We start from the raw sequence: 22,901 nt of genomic DNA, 5'->3' as shown, positions 1-22,901 counted from the left end.
TATGAGAATCTATGTCATTTACAGCAGACAGGAGGTGGCCATTCAGTCCACTGTATCTACGTCAGCTCTTAAGGAAGCATAGAATTTACAATGCAGGAGGCCATTCGGCTCATTGAGTCTGCATCGGCCCTTACAAAGAGCACACAACTCAAGCCCACATATCTACCCTATCCCCGTAACCCCCACTTTCTTTGGACACTATGGGCAATTTAGCATGGCCAATCCACCTAACCTGCACATCTTTGGAATTTGGGAGGAAACCGGAGCACCCGGAGGAAATCCATGCACACGGGGAGAATGTGCAGACTCCGCACAGTGACCCAGCCGAGAAACGAACCTGGGACCCTGGAGCTGTGAAGCAACTGTGCTAACCACTATGCTACCATGCTGAGAAAAAGTCAGTTCCCTTTCCCTCATTTTACCCCTGTAACACTGCATGTTTATTTCCTTCTAATTTCCCCATTTAATTTTTTTTTAATGAATTCATTTTACGGGATTTGTCATCGCTGGTTAGGTCAGCATTTATTTCCCATCCCTAGTTGCCCTTCAGAAGGTGGTGGTGGGTTGCCTTCTAGAACCGATGCAGTTCTTGAGGTGTAGGTACAACCACTGTGCTGTTAGGGAGGGAGTTCCAGGATACTGCCCCAGCAACAGGGAAGGAACGGCGATATATTTCCAAGTCAGGGTGGTGAGTGACTTGGAGAGGAACCTCCAGGTGGTGGGGTTCCCAGGTATCTGCTGCTCTTGTCCTTCTAGATAGTAGTAGTCATAGGTTTGGAAGATGCCGTCATGGGCAAGGGGGGGCAGAAGCCCCCAGTGAGGGTTGGAATCTGAAATGTGCGAGGGCTAAATGGTCCAATTAAAACAGGTAACCTTCCTGCAGAAGACACATTTACAGGTGAAGGATCTGATGTGGCAGGAAGGATCGAGGTGGTCAAATGTTCCATTTGGAGTTTGATTCAAAGTCGAGGGGGTGTTGTGATTTTGTTTTGTTTGAAGACGGTTGTTGCGGTGGCCAGGAAGGTGTGGGATCCGGGACTTAGATTTGTGATAGTGAGCGGGGTATTAGTGGTGAATGTGTATGCACCCAATTGGGGCGCCGTGGACTTCATGAAGAAGTTGTTAGGATCTATCCCGGATTTGGATTCTCACCAGTTGATCATGGGCGGGGATTTTAATTGTGTACTGGAGCCTAGGCTGGATAAATCAATGGCCAGGTCGGGGATGGAGAGGGAGTTGGCGTTTTTCTGGACCAGATGGGGCTGGTGGATCCATGGAGGTTTAGGCACCCGGGGGAGAAGGACTATTCCTTCTTCTCCCATTTATATCAGGTATACTTTCGTATTGATTTTTTTGTGGCGGGCAAGGTGGTTTTGGCGGGAGCTGGACTGCCGGTGAAACTGGAAACAGTTCTCAGCGAAGTTGGCTCCCACACCTTTTGAGTATGTTTAATGAGGCGGTGGAGAGGTGTAGCTGCCGGACATGCTGGCGCAGGCGCCTATTTCGCTGATTCCAAAAAAGGATAAGGACCCGATGGAGCGTGGGTCTTGTCGGCCCATCTCGCTTTCGAACACAGACGTGAAACTATTGGCCAAGGTATTGGTAAGGAGATTGGAGGAGTGTGCGTTGGATGTGGTCTCAGAAGATCAGACAGGGTTTGTGAAGGGGCGGCAGCTCTCTAGTAATATTAGAGGCGTTGAATGTGTTTATGACGCCTTTGGGATGGGGGAGCAAGTGCCTGAGGTGACTGGGTGGAATGGCGGTACTTGTTTGAGGTCCTTGGGAGGTTTGGGCCAAAGTTTGTTGCCTGGGTAGAGCTATTGTACATGTACCCTATGGCGAGTGTGAGAACGAACGAGACATATTTGGGGTATTTTGGGCTGCAAAGGGGACAAAGCAGGGTTGCCCATTGTCGCTTGCATTGGCGATTCAGTCCTTAGCGATTGCGCTCTGAGCCTCAGATGAGTGACAGAGGATTGTGAAGGGGGTAGAGAGCATAGGATGTCTTTATACACCGATGATTTATTGTTCTATATGGTTAATGTATTGGAAAGCTGGGGGAGAATTATGGACTTATTTGGGAAGTTTGGGGCCTGTTCCAGTTATAAATTGAATGTAGGGAAAAGTGACATCTTCCCAGTGAATGCTCTGGGGCTGAATGCGATGTGGACATCATTGGCTAGGCCAGTATTTATTGTCTATCCCTACTTGCCCTTGAAGGTGGTGGTAAGCTGTCTTCTTGAACTGCTGCAATTCATGTGACATTGGCACAACCCCAGTGCTGGGAGGCTGATGAAGGTAAGAGCCCATGAGATCCAGGGAAATTTGGCAAACTGGATCCAAAACTGGCTTAGTGGTAAGAGGCTGAGGGTGATGCTTGAAGGTTGTTTTTGTGACTGGAAACCTGTGTCCTGTGGTGTTCTGTATGGATCGGTGCTGGGTCCCTTGTTGTTTTCCATATACATTAATGGTTTGGGTATGAATGTAGGAGGTATGATAAGTAAATTCGCAGATGACACAAAAATTGGTGGTATGGTAAATAGTGAGGAGCAAGGCCTTAGATTACAGGACGATATAGAACATACAGTGCAGAAGGAGGCCATTCTGCCCATCGAATCTGCACTGACCCACTTAAGCCCTCACTTCCACCCTACCCCCATAACTCCTAACCTTTTTGGTCACTAAGGGCAATTTAGCACGTCCAGTCACCTAACCTGTGGGAGGAAACTGGAGCACCCGACAGAAACCCACGCAGACATGGGGAGAATGTGCAGACTCCGCACAGACAGTGACCCAGCGGGGAATCGAACCTGGGACACTGGTGCTGTGAAGTCACAGTGGAAACCATGGTGCTACGGTGCTTCCCACCGATATAGGCGGGCTGGTTATATGGGCAGAAGTGGCAAATGGAAATCAACCATGAAAAGTGTCAGGTAATGCACTTTGGGATATCTAACAGTGCAAGAGTATATACAATGAAGAGTTAAACCCTCAGAATTACAGAGGATCAAAGGGACCTTGTTGTGCAGGTTCACAGATCTCTGAAGACAGGACAGGTAGATAAGGTGGTTAAGAAGGCCTGTGGGATTCTTGCCTTTATTAACCGAGGCATTGAATAAAAGAGCAGGGAGGTTATGCTGGAGTTGTACAAATGCTGGTTAGGCTCCAGCTGGAGAAGTGCGTGTAGTTCTGGTCACCACACTATAGAAACAAAGTGATTGCACTGGAGAAGATGCAGAGGAGATTCACCATGATGTTGCCTGGGCTGGATCGTCTCAGCTATCAAGAGAGACTTGACAGGCTTAGATTTATGGTATTGGGAAGGAGTTTAGAGGAGGAGGAAAAACATTTTCACCCAGAGGGTGGTTGGAATCTGGAATTCACTGCCTCAAGGCGGCACGGTAGCATAGCACTGTTGCTTCACAGCGCCAGGGACCCGGGTTGGGTCACTGTCTGCACGTTCTCCCAGTGGCTGCATGGGTTTCCTCCGAGTGCTCCAGTTTCCTCCCACAAGTCCTGAAAGACGTGCTTATTAGGTGAATTGGATGTTCTGAATTCTCCCTCAGTGTACCCGAACAGGCGCTGGAGTGTGGCAACTCGGGGATTTTCACAGCAACTTCATTACAGTGTTAATGTAAGCTTACTTGTGACACTAATAAAGATTATTGAAGGGTGGCAGAGGCGGGAACCCTCACAACTTTAAGAGGTACTTGGATCAGCACTTGAAATACCATAGCATACAAGGTTATGGATTAAGTGCTGTAAATAGTGATTAGAATAGTGAGGTGCTTGATGGTCGGTGCGAACACGATGTACCCAATGGGCCTCTTTCAGTGCTGTAAAACTCTGACTAATTTGTTGGGCTGGATTTCTCCTTTTTTTGCTTGAAGAATTCACCTGACATTCAATATACAACCTCTTTTGTTTCATCACATTCACCATCTCCCTCGTCATCAGCCCTGCTTTTGGTTCCCCTAGAATTCGCCCCTCTTGGAATGTCTCTACACTGTAGCTGAAGCATCTCCTTTTGAGAGCACCTATTGTTCCAATCCAGCTTTCCTTTCCACCTTTGGTTTTATTTTAATCCTGACCAGATCCCTCCATCCAAGTTAGCCCGCTTCCAATTTAGACACTACTTTAGATTGCTCCTTGCACTTCTGCATGACTAGTCTAAATCTTATGATGCAATGATCACTCTTACACAAGTATACCCCCACCGACACTTAACCCATCTCATTCCTGAGCACCTGTACTTCCTTTCTACTTGGACGGAGAACATACTAGTCACGGTTTTCCTGAACAGGCTTCAGAAATTCCTCCACTCTACTCCAACCGGATCTCAAATTGATATTGGAATTAAGCTCCCTAATATCACGACTTTATAGCTCTTGCACCATTCCACGATTTCCCAGAAGATATGCCCCTCTATTTCTCTTGCATTATTTGTAGGCCTGTAGAACACACACACACGCATGATCATAGCCTTTTTGCTTCTCAACTCAAGCCAAATGGAATGTCTCTTTGCCCCCCTCAAGGGAATCCTTTCAGTAAACACACAAGTGATAAAATTTGCAGTTATCGCAGTTGATAAGCATATGATTAAACATGTTTTTGTACAAAACAGTATGAATAGTTATTACACAAGAAAACACAATAAAAATGGGTTAAAAATACAAACCAAGATCTAAAGAAATGCAATAAGCTGCAACTAAATATTTTCAAAATTGTATTTTTGTTTGCATGATTTAACTAAGTGAAGACTTATTACTTAGATAACCTCTTCATGCATAAGATGGCAGATTGATGTAATGTCAATCTGAAGACTAATTACAAGCTTTGAGATCAGAGTGCTCACATTCTAAGGCTGCAGAGTGCAGGTGATCTGGTTTCCTCCTAACCCATGATTCATAAGAACCAACTTGTTCTGGACATGTGTTCAATCAAATTGCGTAACAATATAAAGCAGAGTCAGCTTACCATGCACAGTTTCTCAATCAAGCAGGCAAATGCTCTACTACAGCTTGGTGCGACTATGAAGTGGATTGTAAAAACATGCACACCTGTTGGGAGGCTGTACCCCTTTTGTTTCACAGTCTGGTTTAAAAATAAAGTATTTTTAGTATATGAGCATCACTGACATCACCAACATTTATTGTCTAACCTTAGGAGGTGGTAGGGAGCTGCATTAAATAAACTAAAGCAGTCCATGTGGTGTAGGTACATGCAGGCACTGTCAGGAGAAAGTCCAGGATTCGGTGACCCAGCAACAGTGAAGGGGTGACAGTATAGTTCTATAAGAAGTCTTACAACACCAGGTTAAAGTCCAACAGGTTTGTTTCAAACACGAGCTTTCGGAGCGCAGCTCCTTCTTCAGGTGACTGGAGAGGTATAGTTCTAAGTCAGGATGGCAAATGAGAGGAAATGTACAGGTGGTGGTGTTACCACGCACCTGCTCTTCTAGATGCTAGAGGTTTCAAAGATGTTGCTACCTTGTTACACAACTGGAATGCTGCTTTTAACATTTTGATAAATCATGGGGATCTGCCAACAGTCACTTCACAACAAGTTACCATTATATGACTTCCAAACAAGATGTGCTCCATGGCTATCTAGTTACTCAAAATTTATCCCTTATAGGATCCTCCTTTGACTCGTGTGTCAATAAACCTAGCTCCCCAGGGCCCTGTTCTCACTTCCTTTCTGTTCCTTAGTATCCCTCATTCACCTGCATCCACTTTTTCAATGATTCCACTCTGCTTTCACAAACATTCTTTAACACATGCCAAAGTACTTATGACTCTCAGTCATTTTGCACTAATAATTACTGATTCATGCATCTTAACACCCTCAAAGTCCTTTCAAGACAAACTTCCCTCATGTTTGTCTCAGCAGCAATTATAATTGTTCCACTATTCGTGTTGTACCTTCAGTTGCCTGGGCCCCAACCTCTAGAATACCCTCCCTACACCTCTCCTCCTCCCTTCCACCTTTGACATGTCTTAAAACCTACCTCTTTTGAGGATGTATTTGGTCATTTCTCCCTTTGTGGGTTGGTGTCATACTTTGATTGTAATGCTTCTGTGAATGCCTCAGGACATTTCATTACATTGTAGCAGTATATTTATAGTGAGAAGTCTTACGACACCAGGTTAAAGTCCAACATGCTTGTTTCAAACACTAGCTTTCGGAGCATAGCTCCTTCCTCAGGTGAGCTCCTTCCTCATTCACCTGAGGAAGGAGCAGTGCTCCGAAAGCTAGTGTTTGAAACAAACATGTTCGACTTTAACCTGGTGTTGTAAGACTTCTTACTGTGCTCACCCCAGTCCAAAGCCGGCATCTCAACATCATGGCTACTATATTTATAGTTGTTGCTTAGATTTTTAATTCCATTGTTAGTCTCTTTTCATCACCAGTCCTCTCCTTGGATTTCAGATAGATTCTCACAACTTCCTCATTGCTAAAAGATACTAGCAGGGAGTATGGATTTTCTTTTTGACACTGACGTTCAGCCTCGCTCCATTGGTAGCATTTCACCCTCAGTCAGAAAATTGAGATTCAAATTCCACAACAAACTTTAACACATTAATGCAGTTCTGAAGGAGTGCTGCACTGTCAGAAATGCCATCTTTTAGATGAGATGTTTACATGCTCAGTCAAAAGATAAAAGAAAATGACGCTGTTTAAACACAAGATTCTTTTGATGTTCGAACCACGTAATCAGCACCACCACAATACATAATAGATTGGCCTCAGTGCTTATGCGGCACGAGCTGCATTCTGACACTGAATGAGAAAATTACTGCACAAAATTCTGCACTAGTTTTACTGAATTTTCATGTCACATGAACTATGGCAGATACCCAGGGCGCAAAACAGTGAAAGCCCTCGAGGAACATAGAAAGTGCAGAGGGTGACTTAAGAAATAAATTAGGAGAGTGAAGGAGGGGGCATTTAAAAGCACTGGCAGGTAAAATAAAAGGAAAATTATTTTATGTAAGGGCAGGAGGTTGACCAGGGTAACAATAGGGCCCACAAGGGACCAACGTGGCAATTTATGTGGAACCGGAAGATATAGTTGAGGTTTTAAATGGGTACTTTGCATCAATGTTCACTGCGGAGAAGCATGATGTAGGTATAGAAATCAAGGAGGGACATTGTAATTTACTTGAATGACTTAACGTTGAGAGAGAGAAGGTTTTAACAGGCCTAAAAGTGGATAAACTCCCAGTGTCAGATGAGATGTATCCCAGATTGCTGTGGGAGGTAAGGGAGGAGATTGCAGCGGCTCTGACAAGTTTTCAAATTTTCTCGGGCCACAACAGAGATGCAAGAGGACTGAAGGACAGCTAATGTGATGCCATTATTCAAGAAGGAATGTAAGAAAGAACCAGGAAATTACAGGCTAGTGAATCTAACTTCAGTGGTAGGGAAAGTACTGGATAAAATTCTGAGGGACTCAATTAATCTCACTTGGAGAGGCAAGCATTAATCAAGGAGAGTCAGCATTATTATTTGTCAAAATTTGATAGAATTTTTTTGAGGTGCGTAGATGAGGGTAGTGCGGTTGACGTAGTCTACATGACTTCCTAAGGCTTTTGACAAGGCCTCACATGTAAGGCTGATGAAGAAGCTAAGAGCCCATGGGATCCAGGGAATTTTGGCAAACTGGATCCAAAACTGGCTCAGTGGTGGGCGGTAGAGGGTGATGGTTGAAGGATGTTTTTGTTGCAGGACACCTGTGTCCAATGGTGTTCCACAGTGATCGGTGCTGGGTCCCTTGTTGTTTGTAGTACACATTAATGATCTGGATGTGAATGTAGGAGGTATGTTAAGTAAGTTCGCAGATGACACAAAAATTTGTGGTATTGTAAATAGTGAGGAACAAGGCCTTCAGTATAAGTGGGCTAGTTATTTGGGCAGCAGAGTTGCAAATGGAATTTAACCATGAAAAGTGAGATATAATGCATTTTGGAAGGACTAACAGGGCAAGGGAATATACAATGAATGGTCAGATCCTGGGAAGTACAGAGGATCAAAGGAACTTTGGTGTGCAGGTTCACAGATCTCTGAAGACAGTAGTTAAGAAGGCGTATGGGATTCTTACCTTTATTAACCAAAGCATTTAATACAAAAGCAGGGGGGTTATGCTGGAGCTGTATAAACCACTGGTTCGGCCCCAGTTGGAGTATGGTGTACTGTTTTGGTCACCACAGTACAGAAAGGGAGTGATTGCACTGGAGAGGGTGCAGTGAAGATTCACCAGAATGTTGCCTAGGCTGGATCGCCTTGGCTATTAAGAGACTGGATAGGTTGGGGTTGTTTTCCCTGGAGCAGAGAAGGCAGAGGTGTATAAGATTATGAGCGACATAGATAGGGTGGATAGGAAGGGGCTGGTCTAGCACAGTGGGCTAAAAACCTGGCTTGCAATGCAGAACAAGGCCAGCAGCGCGGGTTCAATTCCCGTACCGGCTTCCTCAAAAAGGCGCCAGAATGTGCCGACTGGGGGCTTTTCACAGTAATTTCATTGAAGCCTACTTGTGACAATAAGCAATTATTATTATTACTTTTCCCCTTAGTGGAGGGGTCAATAGTTAGGTGCGTGATGGTCAGTGTAGATGCGATGGGCCAAAGGGCCTCTTGCTATGCTGTAAAACCCTATGATTCTTTGATATGCCAAAATCCTCTGCTGCTCAATACAGAGCCGTGCCCCAATACAGAATATTTATGCAAAAAATGCATCAACATAAATTTGTGTCCCATTTTTAGACGGTATTGAACCTAATATTTGTGTAATACATGTCTAGAGTTAGATGGAGGTTTTCTTTGTGATTTTTGTTTTTGAATTTTTCTAACTGAGATCTGCAATCTCCTTAAAAATGCCGACTGTCTCAGAACATCCAAAATAATTCATGACTAAACAGCTGGAATAACATTTTCACTGGACATATATCTGTTCTGCATAATAGTGGAAGAGGTGGTGGTTGCAGTAGACAACAGACTGCCATCCACCTGCTCTGGAATGTGCCTTTGCAAAGCAGGTCTGAAAAAAGATGCAGTGGTTTCTGTTGAGCGTCATCCTAAACAGCTCTGCAACACAGGACTTTTATGTTCCAAGGGCTGTTCGATAATTATGTATATAATTCAGACTTCACCAATATTAATAACATTTTGACACTACCGTTGGATTCTTCCCAAATGTACACCAAGGAAGCCATATAAATTTGTTTTGTGACAGCACATAGCAACGGAGCACACGCAAACAGTGAGTGGCTGAACCAGAACAAGTTCCTCTCCAATAAGCTCAGTGCTAAAATGTCAGAGATCATAACGAGACAACAGAGTACCAAGAAAATGGAGTTCGCACCGACTGACCTGAGATTCACACTTCCACTATGTTTAGGTATTTCTTTTGTCAGACAAGTAACTAGTGAAACGTCCAAGTGCTCTGTGTCAGTGCTGTCCAATACATTAGCTAAACGTGGCTAATTTGGAAGAGAGATGTCACTGATCGCATTTCTGATTAGTAATTTAAAAAGTCAGAAACACCATATACATATCTACTTTAACTGCTTGGGTCAGTAAAATAAGCTAAAAAGTATCATGTGTAAGTGTTTTTCAAGCTGTACAGATATGCCATATTTGTAAAAGACAGCTTTCTCCTTAAAAAATGTCATACTCAAATTATGTTCAGTCATAAATTTTGGCTGGTATTTCACACCCCACACATGCAAGTTGCCTCATTTGTACAAAAAAATTCAACCAAACAACAATAAAAACATTTTTCAGTCTTTATTCTCTGATGGGAATACAGTATTTTTTTAAAAGCTTATTATAGTATGCAGATTTGTGCTAGTTTTACACCAGCTTTTACATGCCTAAAAGTCCTGCAAAAAAAATATATAAATAAATAAATAATTCAGGCTAAGTTCCCTTCAGCAAAGTAAGCATCAAACTAGCATAAAATTTGATGTAATTTCAGCATAATTGCATCAAGAAACTATCTCCTCAATTCACTTATTTTTTGTGACAACCTAGCTGTGTGCAAACTAGCTGTCAGGTATACACAAATTAGAACATTAACCATAGAGTAAAACAATTTAATTGGCTGTAACGTACTTTTGGATATCACAAGGACACAATAAGGCACTCGAAAAATACTAGTACTTATTTCCCTTATGCTCCTGGGAAGGATGAAAACAAAAGCGCTTGTCCTCCAATAAGCAGTATCTCATCTCCAGCTTCTTTCTTCCAATTACAATTTCATTTAATCTTTTGAAATCCAAATATTCCACCCTACATGTTCTTCTCGTCTGAATATTGAAAACAAGACACGCATAATTTAACTCATCCTTTCTTGGTGTCAGCAAGTCTAAATACCAGAATTTCCAATTTCAAGCTTTGAAAATTTAAGTCTGGCATTGTCTCAGTTTTTTCTGATTTATCTTGCCTTCTGTAAGCCTTGATGGCCTTGGCCCTTCACCGTCTCAATATAAAATGGGCAACCTTGCAGCTTTCACTGAAGAGAAAGCTTTGTGTTGACTCTGTCCACTGAAGCCATATTTTTCTCTTACCAAGCAGGCAGACTGCCTATTTGAACCTTTGATGTTATAGATGATCACCTGTAGGGAGACTTCAACATCGGTGTTAGAAGTGTCCTCCATACTTTGAGACAAGTTGTTACTCTTACTTGGACCAAGGTGAATCTGTAAAAATCAAAATAATATTTTTACCTTGGGTTTTTAAAATTCTGAATATGACAAAGAAACTATTGCAGCTGAAGCAAAATGACTTACTGTGGTTACCAGCAGCAAAAAGTGAAAGATACAGGGAATTGTTGAAGGATTTGTAAGACTTCCAACCTGTACATGCATACATATTATAATGGACTGTGAATTTTATAATATTATGCATTTATTTTTTTGAAATTATTCTGTGACTTACCAGATTTCTCAGCAGTTGCAGACGAGATGTGTTGTGATTACTCTTTGATCTGTAGCGATGAACTATGATACCTTTCGGTGCTCTCAAGAGTTTTTATAGGTGGCATTTTGTGGTGGCACTGTTTGCTGACTTATTGAGGCAATTATTCTTTATAAAAATCTGATTGATGATCCAAAACACTAGGATTGATTACAGTCCAAACGTGGAAAACAAAACCCCTTGATGTATGCCAAGAGTCCCTTGTCATCAAGGCAGCATTTTACTTAACATGACATCAAGAAGCCCAAGTAAAATTGAAGGTAATGGAAAAAGGGGGAAACCTCTCCAGTGGCTGGAGTCATACCTAGCATGAAGGAAAATGGTTATGGTTGCTAGAATCCAATCATCTTTACCCCAGGTCATCGCTGCAGGCGTTCGTCGGAGCAGTGCCCCAGGGCCAAGCATTTTCAGTTGGTTCAATTGCCGTTACCCCATCATGAGCTCAGGAGTGGGGTTGTTTGCTGATGATCACAGTGTTAGTTCCATTCACAACTCCTCTGATAATGAAGCAGTCTGTGCCCACACACAGCAAAGCGTTACATCAAGCTTGGGTTGATAAATGGTAAGGAACATATATGCCACACAGGTGCAAGATGATGACTATTGTCAACAAGGAGACTCTAAACTTGAAATTCAACCACATTACCATCGCCAAACATACAATCAACATTCTACGGGTCATGACTAACCAGTTAATTAACTGGACCATATAAATACTGTAGCTGGAAGGTCAAAGACTGGGTATTCTGCACTGAGTGACACACCTGCTGACTCCCCAAAACCTTTCCACCATCTAGGGTCAGGAGTGTGGTGGAATACTCACCACTTGCATGGACGAGTGTGGCTCCAATGGCCTACCTAATCATGGGTGTACTTGCACCACACAAACTGTAGTGATTCAAGGCAGCGGTTTATGTCCATCTCAAAGACAATTTGTGATGAGCAATAAAGGATAGTCATGCAGTCGATGCCACATCCCAAGGACACATAAAAAAACAACTAACCAGTGCTGCAGACCATGGTGATATTTTTCTAATACACGGATTCCTTGTGTTTTAATGAATAACTAATTATCAAATTCCATCCTGACAGTATGAATGCCAACTTTGCTTAAATGTAGTTTCCTGGATCTTCCACTTTTTATACGATTGCCATTAGAGCAAGTTTTGTCACTTGCAGTAAAGCTCTTATGTAGGTATGCACAAAAATGCATCTGTCAGCTATTTGATTGGATTAAATATCATCTTATTCTTGGAATGAAACATGGTGCAAACTAAATGCAAGTGACAATCTAAAATGTATTACGCCAGCAGTTGCAGTAATTCCTATTGCCACCCACATGTCTACACATTACACATAACGATAGTTATAATTAGATCAGAGGCATTTGCAATTTAAATCTAATCAAGAAAAGACTTGCATTTATATAGTATATCTTGAGGAATATTTCATAGAACGTTCAATGAATAACTTCTCCAGTCACTGCCACAAAAGCAAAGGATCAGCCAATGTGTCCATAACAAAGTTCCAATTAGATAACAAGTATTCATTTTTGTCAGCTGCAGAAAAACCATTGGGAAAACTCTACTGTTCTTCTTTGGATAGTGCTATCAGGATCTTTTAAGTATACCTGGACTAATAGGTAGGGTCTGCAGTTGGCAGTACTCATCAGCATTGCACTGAAGCATTACTCTAAGTTGTGTTCAAGTCTTGGCGCAGGGCTTGAATTCACACTGCTGAGAGCACAGTTTAATATATTTTACCAAGCCTCTATCTGGGAGGTGCAAAAAAATAGAGAATACATTCAATTATTCATATTCCAACTCTTTCCACGGTGTTTGGTCATCCTTGGGCTTTAAAACCACATTAATCAAAATAGCTGTTTGCCACGTTTGGGCGGCACAGTAGTTTGCACTGCTGCCTCACAGCACCAGGGACCCGGGTTCGATTCTGACCTTGTGTGACTGTGTGTGGAGTCTGAATGTTCTCTGTGTCTGCGTGGGTTTCTTCCTGCTGCTCTATAGTCCAAAAATATGCAGGTTAGGTCGACTGGCCATGTTGAATTGCCCGTTAAGTGTCCAACGGTTAGGTGGGGTTAGAGATGGGGCAGGGGAGTGGGCCTGGGTAGAGTGCTCTTTCAGAGGGTTGGTGCAGACTCAATGGGCCGAATGGTCTCCTTCTGCAGTGTAGGTATTCTATGATGCTAAGTGAGCTGATGTGGCCAATATAAAAAGCGAGTGGTCTACTAACATCAGTAAGAACACTATTTAAGTTGTGAATTGAAGAGAAGGTAGACCAATGAAAAGGGTCACAATTTCATCCTCCAAATGGAAGTGGAAGAGATGATTTGGCAGGAAAGCGTGGAAACAGGTTTGATAGGATACAAATTAAAATATGACTGATATTAACCAGTGCCAATCTCTCAAATTCTATAAATCAATAACAGAGCTCCCAAAAGTGCAGCCTTCCATAACAGAAATTCAAGATTGCAAAGGCTAAAAGTACATCAACCTATACTAAATCAGACCGAGTTCCCAACTTATGATGAGCAACCCCATTGGCTCCTCCTCATTCATCAAAGCAAGTGGCCTATGGAACAGAAAATAAAACTTGCATTTACATAGCAACTTTCACAATCTTCACACATTTCAAAACCTTTAAAGCCAATGAAGTATTGTCGTAATGTAGGAAGTATATGGCAGTCAGTTTTCACAGAAGGCACACTTGCTTAGCTATAACCTGCTCATTGATGCTCAGTTTGGGTTCTGTCAGGGTCAATCAGCTCCCAATCTCATTACAGCCTTGGTTCAAACATGGATAATAAAAAAAAACTGAATGCCAGAGGTGAGGCGAGAGTGACTGTCCTCGATATCATGGCCACATTTGACCAGGTGTGGCATCAAGGAGCCCGAGCAAAACTTTCAGTCAATGGAAATCGGGGGAAAATCCTCTGCTGATAGGAGTCATACCGAGGACAAAGGAAATGGTTGTGGTTGTTGGAAGCCAATCATCTCAGTTCCAGGACATAGCTGCAGGGATTCTCAGGGTAGTGTCACAGGCCTAACCATGTTAAGCGGCTTCATCAATGACCTTCCCTCAATCATAAAATCAGAAGTGGGTGTTTGCTGATAGTTACACAAAATTCAGCAGCATTCGTGGTTCCTCCGATACTGAAGCAGTCAGTCCTCATCTGAGGAAAGGCATGGACCATATTCAGTGTTGGGCTGACAAGTGGCAAATAACATGTTCCACGCAAGTTCAAGGCAATGAGTGAATCCAACCATCTTTCCATGACATTCAATGGAATTATCAGCAAACTGCATACTGGGGTTAACCAGAAACTGATTCGCACGAGCCATATATTGTTAAAGAGCAGGTCAGAGGCGAGGGATTCTGCAGCAAATAAACTAACCACCTGACTACATAAAATCTGTCCAACATCTATAAGGCACAAGTCAGGAGAGTGATGGAATACTCCCTACTTGTTTGGATGAGTGCAGGTCCAACACTGGAGAAGCTTGACACCATCCAGGACAAAGCAGCCCACGAGTAGCACCCCGTCCACCACCTTCAACATTCCTTCCCGCCACTGACTCACAGTGGCATCAGTGTACATCATCTGCAAGATGCATTGCAGAAACTCCCAAAAGCTCATTGGACAACACCTTCTAAATCCGCCAATGTCTACCACAAGAAGTTTGATGAGGGCAGCAAATGCATGAGAGCACCATCAACTGCAAGTTCCCCTCTAGGGCGCCACGGTAGCAGTGGTTAGCACTGTTGCTTCACAGTGCCAGGGTCCCAGGTTCAATTCTCGGCTTGGGTCACTGTGCCGAGTCTGCACGTTCTCCGTGTCTGCGCGGGTTTCCTACGGGTGCTCCGGTTTCCTCCCACAAGCCCCAAAAGACATGCTGTTGTGTACCCGAACAGGCGCCGGAATGTGGCAACCCGGGGATTTTCACAGTAACTTCATTGCAATGTTAATGTAAGCCTACTTGTGACAATAAAGATTATAGAGATAAAGATTAAAAACCCATACCATTCAGACTTGGAACTATCTCACTGTTCCTTCTGTTGTAACTGCTTCATCAAAGATCTTCCTTCCAAAGACAGCACGGTGGCGCAGTGGGCTAATCCTGCAGCCTCAGGGCGCCAAGATCCCAGGTTCGATCCCGGTTCTAGGTCACTGTCCGTGTGGAGTTTGCACATTCTCCCCATGTTTGCGTGGGTTTCACCCCCACAACCCAAAGATGTGCAGGCTAGGTCGATTGGCCAAGCTAAATTGCCCCTTAATTGGAAAAAATTACTCTGATACTCAGTTTATTTATTAAAAAGATCTTCCTTCCATCAGAAGTAGGGATGCTTGCTGATGATTGCACAATGTTGAGCACCATTCGCGATTCCTCAGATACTGAACAAGTCCATGTCCAAATGCAGCAAGACCTCGAAAATATCCAGGCTTGACAGGTGGCAAGTAACATTTGCGCAATTTGGTATAATCATATGAATCCCTACAGTGCAGGAGGCCATTTGGCCCATTAAATCTGCACTAATCCTCAGAAAGAGCACCCCCTCCAAGCCCAATTCCCCGTCCCATCTCAATAACCCCTTAATCTAATGTACACATCCCTGGACACCAAGAGGCAATTTAAGCATGGTCAATCCATCTAACCTGCACATGTTTGGTCTGGAGAGGAAACCGGAGCATCTGGAGGAAACCCATGCAGACACAGGGAGAACGTGCAAGCTCCACCGTCACCCAAGGCTGGAATTGAACCCAGGCAAGGTGAGGCATCAGTGCCAACCACTGTGCCACCATGCTGTAATGTGAGGAAAGATGTGAAGACCAGTGAAGGATGTTTTTGTGATGATTTTAAACAAACTGAATGTTTATAAACAATAAAATGCAAAAGATTGTCAACTAGAAATATACTTAAATAACTTATGGCTATACACTGCATCTTTATCCAATTCCAAATCCCTTTATTCTTTTCTAACTTTAGAGCTGAACCGCCCCAAATAACACCCCATAGGTTTTAAAACTATAGGCAAAAAATAAGCAATGGTACCACACCGACACTTCCACCTTTCGGGGTTCCTTCCGACTTAGGATAGAACTAGTTTCTCAAACAGCCTTTTCTCCAAGCATAGCTTTTTCTGAGTTGACACAGCTTCCAACTATGGGTTGAATTTTCAAAAACAGCTGGCTTGCATCGGGTGAATTTGCCCCAAATAATCGTTTCCCTTTTGATTTTCCCTTATCTGAACTAACCTCAGAAGTAATTCTAATTGCCTTCATTTTTAGAATGTAAATGTGAAATTCACAACGCATCACTTCCTTTGAACTTCTAACATCTTTACTTACACCTTTGACATTCGATCCTCCAATGTTACTAACTTGCCCTCGGTAAAAAAATCTGTTTAGTGTTGCTAGGCTTATAATACATGAAAACATTAGTTCCATCAACTCAGCCGACCTGCCTTTACTAGTTTCCTTTTAAAATAGTTATTTTCTTAAAACATATCAACACCAGAACACATTCCCAATTTCCTTGGTTTTCAGTTCATCACTATTTCTTAACAACTCTCCACTTGCCTGGATGCGTTGCAGCTCCAACAACACAAAAGGCTTGATATCACTCACGACAAAGCAGCCCACTTGAATGGGACCCCATCCACAAATTTTCACTCTCTCAACCAACAGTCCCAGTAGTTTTTCCCCCATCTATACCGCAGCAATTCTCCAAGACTCCCCAGGCAGCACCTTCAAAATTCGTGACCACGACCATCCAGATGGACAAGGGCAGCAGATGCATGAGAATGCTACCAAATGCAAGCTCCACTCTAAGCCACTCACCATTCGGACCTGAAAATACATTGCCGTTCCTTCACTGTCACTGGGTCAAAATTCTGTAACTCCCTTCCTAACAGCACTGTGGTCATACCTACACCACATGGGCTGCAGTGCTTCAAGGCGCCAGCTGACTACCACCTTCTCAAGTGCAAGCAGGGATGGGCAATAAATGCTGACTGAGCCAATGATACCCACATCCCATGAAGGAATTTCAATAAAGCAAGTCCAGCAAAGAGCAATACAATCATAACTAAAGTCTATTAAATAGATTATCTGGTTCAAGGTTAAATAGTGGCCAGGATATTGCCATGGGTGGGGGGTCAGCAATTCTCCTATGAAATAATACAGGGGAATCTTTAACATCCACCTGAAGAGGCATACAGAGCCTCAGTTTAATTTCTCATCCAAAGGCAGTGTGACTGGATTTTCATAAGAATATGAGAAATAGGAGGAGTATGACACACTGTACCTTAAGCCTATTCCATAATTAGTTGGGGTCATCCATCTCAACCCTACGTTCATACTCCTGTCAACTTAGATTTTCTACTCAAGTGTCAGGAGTGGGACTCGAGTCCACAACCATATGACTCAGGAGCAGGAGTGCTACCACTCAGCAACAGAACAATTTCAAACACAGTGATAGCTTGAAGCTGATGAGAGAATCTGTCCAAATAAGTAAAGTGACAAACCTGGAATGTCTACACCTCTGTTCAGTAAGCTTTTGTCTAGGGTTATGAAAAGGGCAGTGCTGGTTTGCTGCCCTGACTGGTAGCATTTCAATGCTAGCAGTAGTAGCTGGGGAGGTGCAGAATATCACATTGGCAGTTTGTACAAGATAGAGCTTGTGTTAGGCAACAACAAATTGTCTCCCCCAGGCTCATAGTTCTGGCAACAACAAGTATCAACTCTCAACATGATTGGATCAGGCACGTAATCCCATTCTGCAGAACCTTGGTCTTCGCCCTTTTCTTGCCTGAAGCATCACTTTGTTGAGTGATGCTAAGCATCATCTTCCCCAGTGCATAAATTTATCGTGTGGATTTGTTTGTGCTTTCAGTTCCTCACAAATTTCTTCTCTGGAATAAAAAGGTCACTGGGTGACATTCCCAGCAGGTAGTCATGGAATCCCAAGTGAATGAATTGCCAAGTGACTGGGAAAGAACATACACACTTCTGCGTTTTTCGCTGACCTTCAGGAAGATCCTTGTGCACTATGCATTTCAAGCTTTTTAGTTCAGTGATATGGGATTTGGTTTTGATTGTGTTTACGTGCTTTTTCTTTTCATAGAAGCTAATGGGTTAAAAGATTTGTATGGAATTTAGTGTACTCCACTTACCATCTTTTTTTTTTTAATTAAAATTTGGATTACCCAATTCTCTTCCCCCCCAATTGAGAGACAATTTAGTGCGGCCAATTCACCTACCCTGCACATTTTTAGGGTTGTGGGGGTGAACCCACACAGACATGGGGAGAATGTGCAAACTCCACATGGACAGTGATCCAGCGACTAGGGGCTTTTCACAGAAACTTCATTAAAGCCTACTCGTGACAATAAGCAATTTTCATTCATTTCATTTTCAAGGGGTGGTGGGGTTTAAAAAAAAGATGGGCTGTATTCTCCGATTCTGCGGCTATATCCACACGATCCTTCTGGTCTTATGACCAGAAAGTCGGCGCCGCCCCCGCACTGATCTTGCATCTGATGGGGGGGGGGGCTAGTAGCTGCGCAGCGTAAAGCCCTGGCTTTACCTGCGAATACAGCCAGGCCCATGGTCGCGTAGGAGCACGGCAGCAGCCTGCGGTGGCCGCGCCGTGCAATATGGCGCTGGCCACACACAGACCCGACCTACCAAAAATTGCCTGCCAGCGGAACGACAGTGGTGGCGCTCGACACAGTCCGCAGCCGCACACCATGTCCCCGAACGTTGTGACGACACGCGCCCCACACCGCCGGGGACTCAGCCCATCAGGGCTCTGAGTACGCTGTTTTTGAGGGGGCGGAGCATCACAAAAATGGCACCGCCCCCGATTCTAGCGTAAACATGGATTCTATGGCCTATCGCCAAACACGATTTCAGAGTCGACGACCAGAGGATCCTGCCCGATAGCTTTTCTGTAGTTTAGTATATTGTAATGTTTAGTCGCTGTTGATTTTAATTTGTTTGTTACAGTAAAAGTCTTAAAACTTGGAAACTTGTGTGATCATTCAAGTCAGTCACTGGAAATTGAAATCTTTTTAAAAAAGAGATTGTAACAACAAAAAATTGATTTAGGATCATTATGTAATTGTTGTGCCCTTGCAAATGTACACAATTCACCGGTTAGCGTACTCTTTCAATGGGCTTGCCTTTAATTTTAGAGTAGGATAAAGAGATACCAGGGTCCAGGCTGTTTGTTGATGACTACAGATACAAAGGAAAGAAAGCACTGACCACATTATTTGCTGTCATGAATGTCCCATTGGCAGCTGCATAGACCTGGTGCCTGGTTTGTTGGTCTGCAATATCCTTAGAATAAGTCTTATCAGTCATTCCCACCTGAAAATTATCCACTGTTGAGACCAGGATTTGTCTTTCTGATAATGGATGTAGTTGGTCAGAACCAGCAAAAGACATGCTAATTCACAATTACACGATAATCACTGCGCCACTCTGAACTCCATGCTGACATCAAAAAGCTGCGGGAAAGTAATCAAGAGAGTAGAGCATCATCTTTGAAGCTGCAGGACTGACATATTGATATCATGAATCATAAAAAGTGGTCAGGAAGTATTTTGTCAGAAACATGCACATAGTCATGAAGATCCTCTAATGATCAGCATTATGCAACTTCTAAGAAATGTACAACGATCGCCAAATGCAAGGCCTCAACCCCATGAATAACGCGTGTTCCCTGATACGATTAATAAAATACATCCCAAATTCCACTGCTAGTAAACAACATAATTTATTGTCTAGATCCAGAAGTGCTTCAACTATATAGTTATTATGAAATCTTATGTAATGGTCCTGACTTGTCCAGAGGTTAATGGTAAAATTCTGATCCTGAAAAGCGCTTACCATTCAAGTGATATTCCACCTCGGAAAAATGAAAGGTGACACCTTCGAGAGAATCTTTACCTTTCATGATGGAGTTGAGGCAGGCCGTAAGCATTTTAAAGACTCGAGTTTCTATGCGACTGCCACCCTTTTCCCAAAATAAATTGTTCACTTGAAATATTATGCAAAACCAAACCAATAGTCCCGTCCAGAATTTATTTTTGTAATTAAATAAATGATGACATTATGCATGAAAGGATTACATCCAGGAACATTAGTAGATTACCACATCTATATTAGAACCGTATACATGTATCTACACACCTGTCAACATTTTCCATCATAAATTCTTAATTCCACATTTATGATGGAAACTATCATATAAATTTGCCACACTGTAATTACTCTCATCCCCTCTCCACAAATGTGGGACTACTACACAACTATGGTAGGAGGATGCAATTACAGCTTACCCAAGTTACATGAAGCTACATTAGAAATGCGCATATAAGGACTTATGGAATAGAAAATTGTCAGAAAGCATGGAAACCAAATGAGCTTTCTGTGGCCCAATTATCTCCCAGCCACTGACCATAATTCATTTAAAGATTACATTTAGTCTTCACTAAGCTGCAATCCACAGGTTTTGCCAGAACTTCTTAAATACTTCCAGCATCTGCAGTATTGCCCTTTTATTCCACAGATCAATCATCATCCTAATAATCGCTTGTAATGCAGATTAAGATTTTCATTTTTTAGCAGCTATTCATAAATATAGAATGTGCTGCCGTTTTCTTCTTGTTATCAAGAACAGCAAAAGGTGTCCAAGTCATCGTGGTCTCCCAGATTTTCCCTCTATGCTGTGCCTAAGGTGCATTATCATAACATGACAGATTAGGGTATTCTTTAATGGATGTTAGACATGAGAAAGCAATATCTCCAAATGACCCATGTTTACTAGGAGTGAAAATGACAAACAATGGATATACAATCAAATAATGCAGCTATACTTATGTTTAATAAAGCATCGGCATGGGTATATGAAGTTTTCATTCAATTATTTTGGACACAATCGTTCTTCAGAAGATTTAAAAACCTTGCACTATGTTAAACATCAACAAACACTCTGAAAAAACTCAACCAAATTAAGAGTAAGGAGCTGGGCCACAATGCATAAGCACTGACACACCAACCTGATCATACTCAATGCCAGAGGGTATCAGGATTCAGAGCAGCAAAAGAAAAATGGCAGTTCAGGATACAGACAGCACTGTAATCTGCAAAGTCACTTCAAAATTTGAACATTTTAATCTGGGAATGTCATAAAAATTGTGTAATGGAAATCACGTATTTCTCTTTAGGAGTGCTCCGCAGAGCATTCCTTTGATCCAAACATCAAGTCTGCTAATAAATTCAGAGGCTAGTCAAACAAGAAAGATTTGCAAGACCTGTGCATTGTCTTCCAACAAAATGGCTGCTGGGTCACAAGATACAGTAAATGCTTCTTAAAAATAGTACACTAAATGAAGAAAGAATTTATCTGAAAAGTACCATTACGGTACAATTTATATACTGGATGTTATAGTCAGATGAACACCAAGGGCGAACACGGATCTCAATTTACAGCAAATTCAATTACTTTCCTTTAAATTGCACAGCAAATTGTACTGCACTGTCCCAAATGATGCATAAGCAAATATTAGGAATTAATTTGGTAACATTCAAATTGAGAAGATTGGACATTACTAATCCATTATAAATAAATTAATTAGAATATCTTAAAGCAGTAATCTCAGCCAAAAATTAGATTGTAGCCTTGAAATAATTCACCTAATTAATTACTAATATTAATTGCTCACTAACTATAACTTTTACATTTCATATTGATCATTTTTTATGTTGACTAGGATGTCAAGTTACTGAGCGTTCTTCACATAAAATGTCATAACATTGCAGGAAATTATCTAAAATACATAATCACTGGGTGATGGATTCCAAAAGATTATCTGGAATATATAATCACTAGGTGTTGGGATAAAAATCTTCATGCAGCCTGTGTTGGATTATCCCAGATTGTTCTGCATCAGGATAATGAACCTGGTTAGGCCAGACACAAATACACTAACAAAGATCAGGTGACCAAAAAATTGAAGAGATAGTTTTATTTTTCACTCCTCATGCATCGACACTTAAACCAGTGGCACAACTGATGTTTGCAGAGTTCACTGACATTAGGACTAAAGGAAATCTTGGTCCTCCGGGCAACTAAATGGAGCGGAATTTAAGATAAAACAAAACTAAAACCACAACAAAAAATATAAAAATGTGAAGGAAAAGGTTTTTAAATCCAGTTTTGGACCCCCTATGTTACAAGCCAAAATACAACCTAACGTGATCGCAAGCGACCAAGGAAACGATTGACATCCGAACGGACCATACGGAATTCAAATAATCTCTGACGCCATTTTCTGCGACACAACCCAACCAACCATCGTTTAACCAGGGGCGGGACGAGGCCATCACGTTAGACTGATCCGTAACGGACCACGAAAAAACAAACCGCTTAAATAGGACGGCTAAATGGAAGATTGAATAAATGAGCCGTCGATTTTTTTTTTGAAATAAATCTCGACCTTTGTACTTCACGTTAATGAAACGCCCAGGCAGTCACACAGCACCGAATGTGTTAGAGAAAGGCGATACCTCACAGACGCTTCTTCGCCGCTGACACAGATTTAGCTTCACAGCTGCTGCTTCGGTCGTAAACTGGGCAGTGGCGCATGCGCACGGAGAACGGAGCTACAGCAGCACGTGACCCTGGCTCGGGCGCGAGCCGGCCGGGGATTGTGCCCCGTGCGTGTGCGTGCTCGTCTAGAACCGTGTCCCGCCTTGTGTGCGCACGTGATGGCACCGGGCCTTGCGGCCCTCGCCACCCCCTCCGATAAATTTCAAGAAAAGAGTGCACATCCCGACTTTAAAAGTAGGTACAAGAACATTGGAAATAGGAGCAACTTTATCATCTGCTCCC

General features: G+C 42.5%; 1 protein-coding gene across 10 annotated transcripts in view; it reads right to left on the bottom strand.

The window, feature by feature from the left end:
- The window catches only part of rnf6 (ring finger protein (C3H2C3 type) 6), a 61,414-nt gene extending 38,739 nt beyond the window's left edge, over positions 1-22,675 (bottom strand). Inside the window, exons 1-3 of one of the 10 annotated variants that reach the window (XM_038819141.1) lie at positions 22,577-22,636; positions 19,373-19,512; positions 10,572-10,703 (exon numbers count right to left, since the gene is read on the bottom strand). In XM_038819141.1, coding sequence (XP_038675069.1) covers positions 10,572-10,703; positions 19,373-19,450 — 210 coding nt within the window. In that variant the 5' untranslated portion in view covers positions 19,451-19,512; positions 22,577-22,636. Of the gene's footprint in view, positions 1-4,977; positions 4,997-10,571; positions 10,704-19,372; positions 19,513-22,506 lie in introns of those variants that run through there. The other 9 variants (XM_038819140.1, XM_038819142.1, XM_038819144.1 and 6 more) reach the window with 9 other exon arrangements.
- Positions 22,676-22,901: the final 226 nt, after the last annotated feature.

Source organism: Scyliorhinus canicula, chromosome 14 (assembly GCF_902713615.1).
Source record: "Scyliorhinus canicula chromosome 14, sScyCan1.1, whole genome shotgun sequence".
NCBI lineage: Eukaryota > Metazoa > Chordata > Chondrichthyes > Carcharhiniformes > Scyliorhinidae > Scyliorhinus > Scyliorhinus canicula.
The sequence above is the reverse complement of the archived record's forward strand: the minus strand, read 5'-3'. Positions and strand labels throughout refer to the sequence as shown.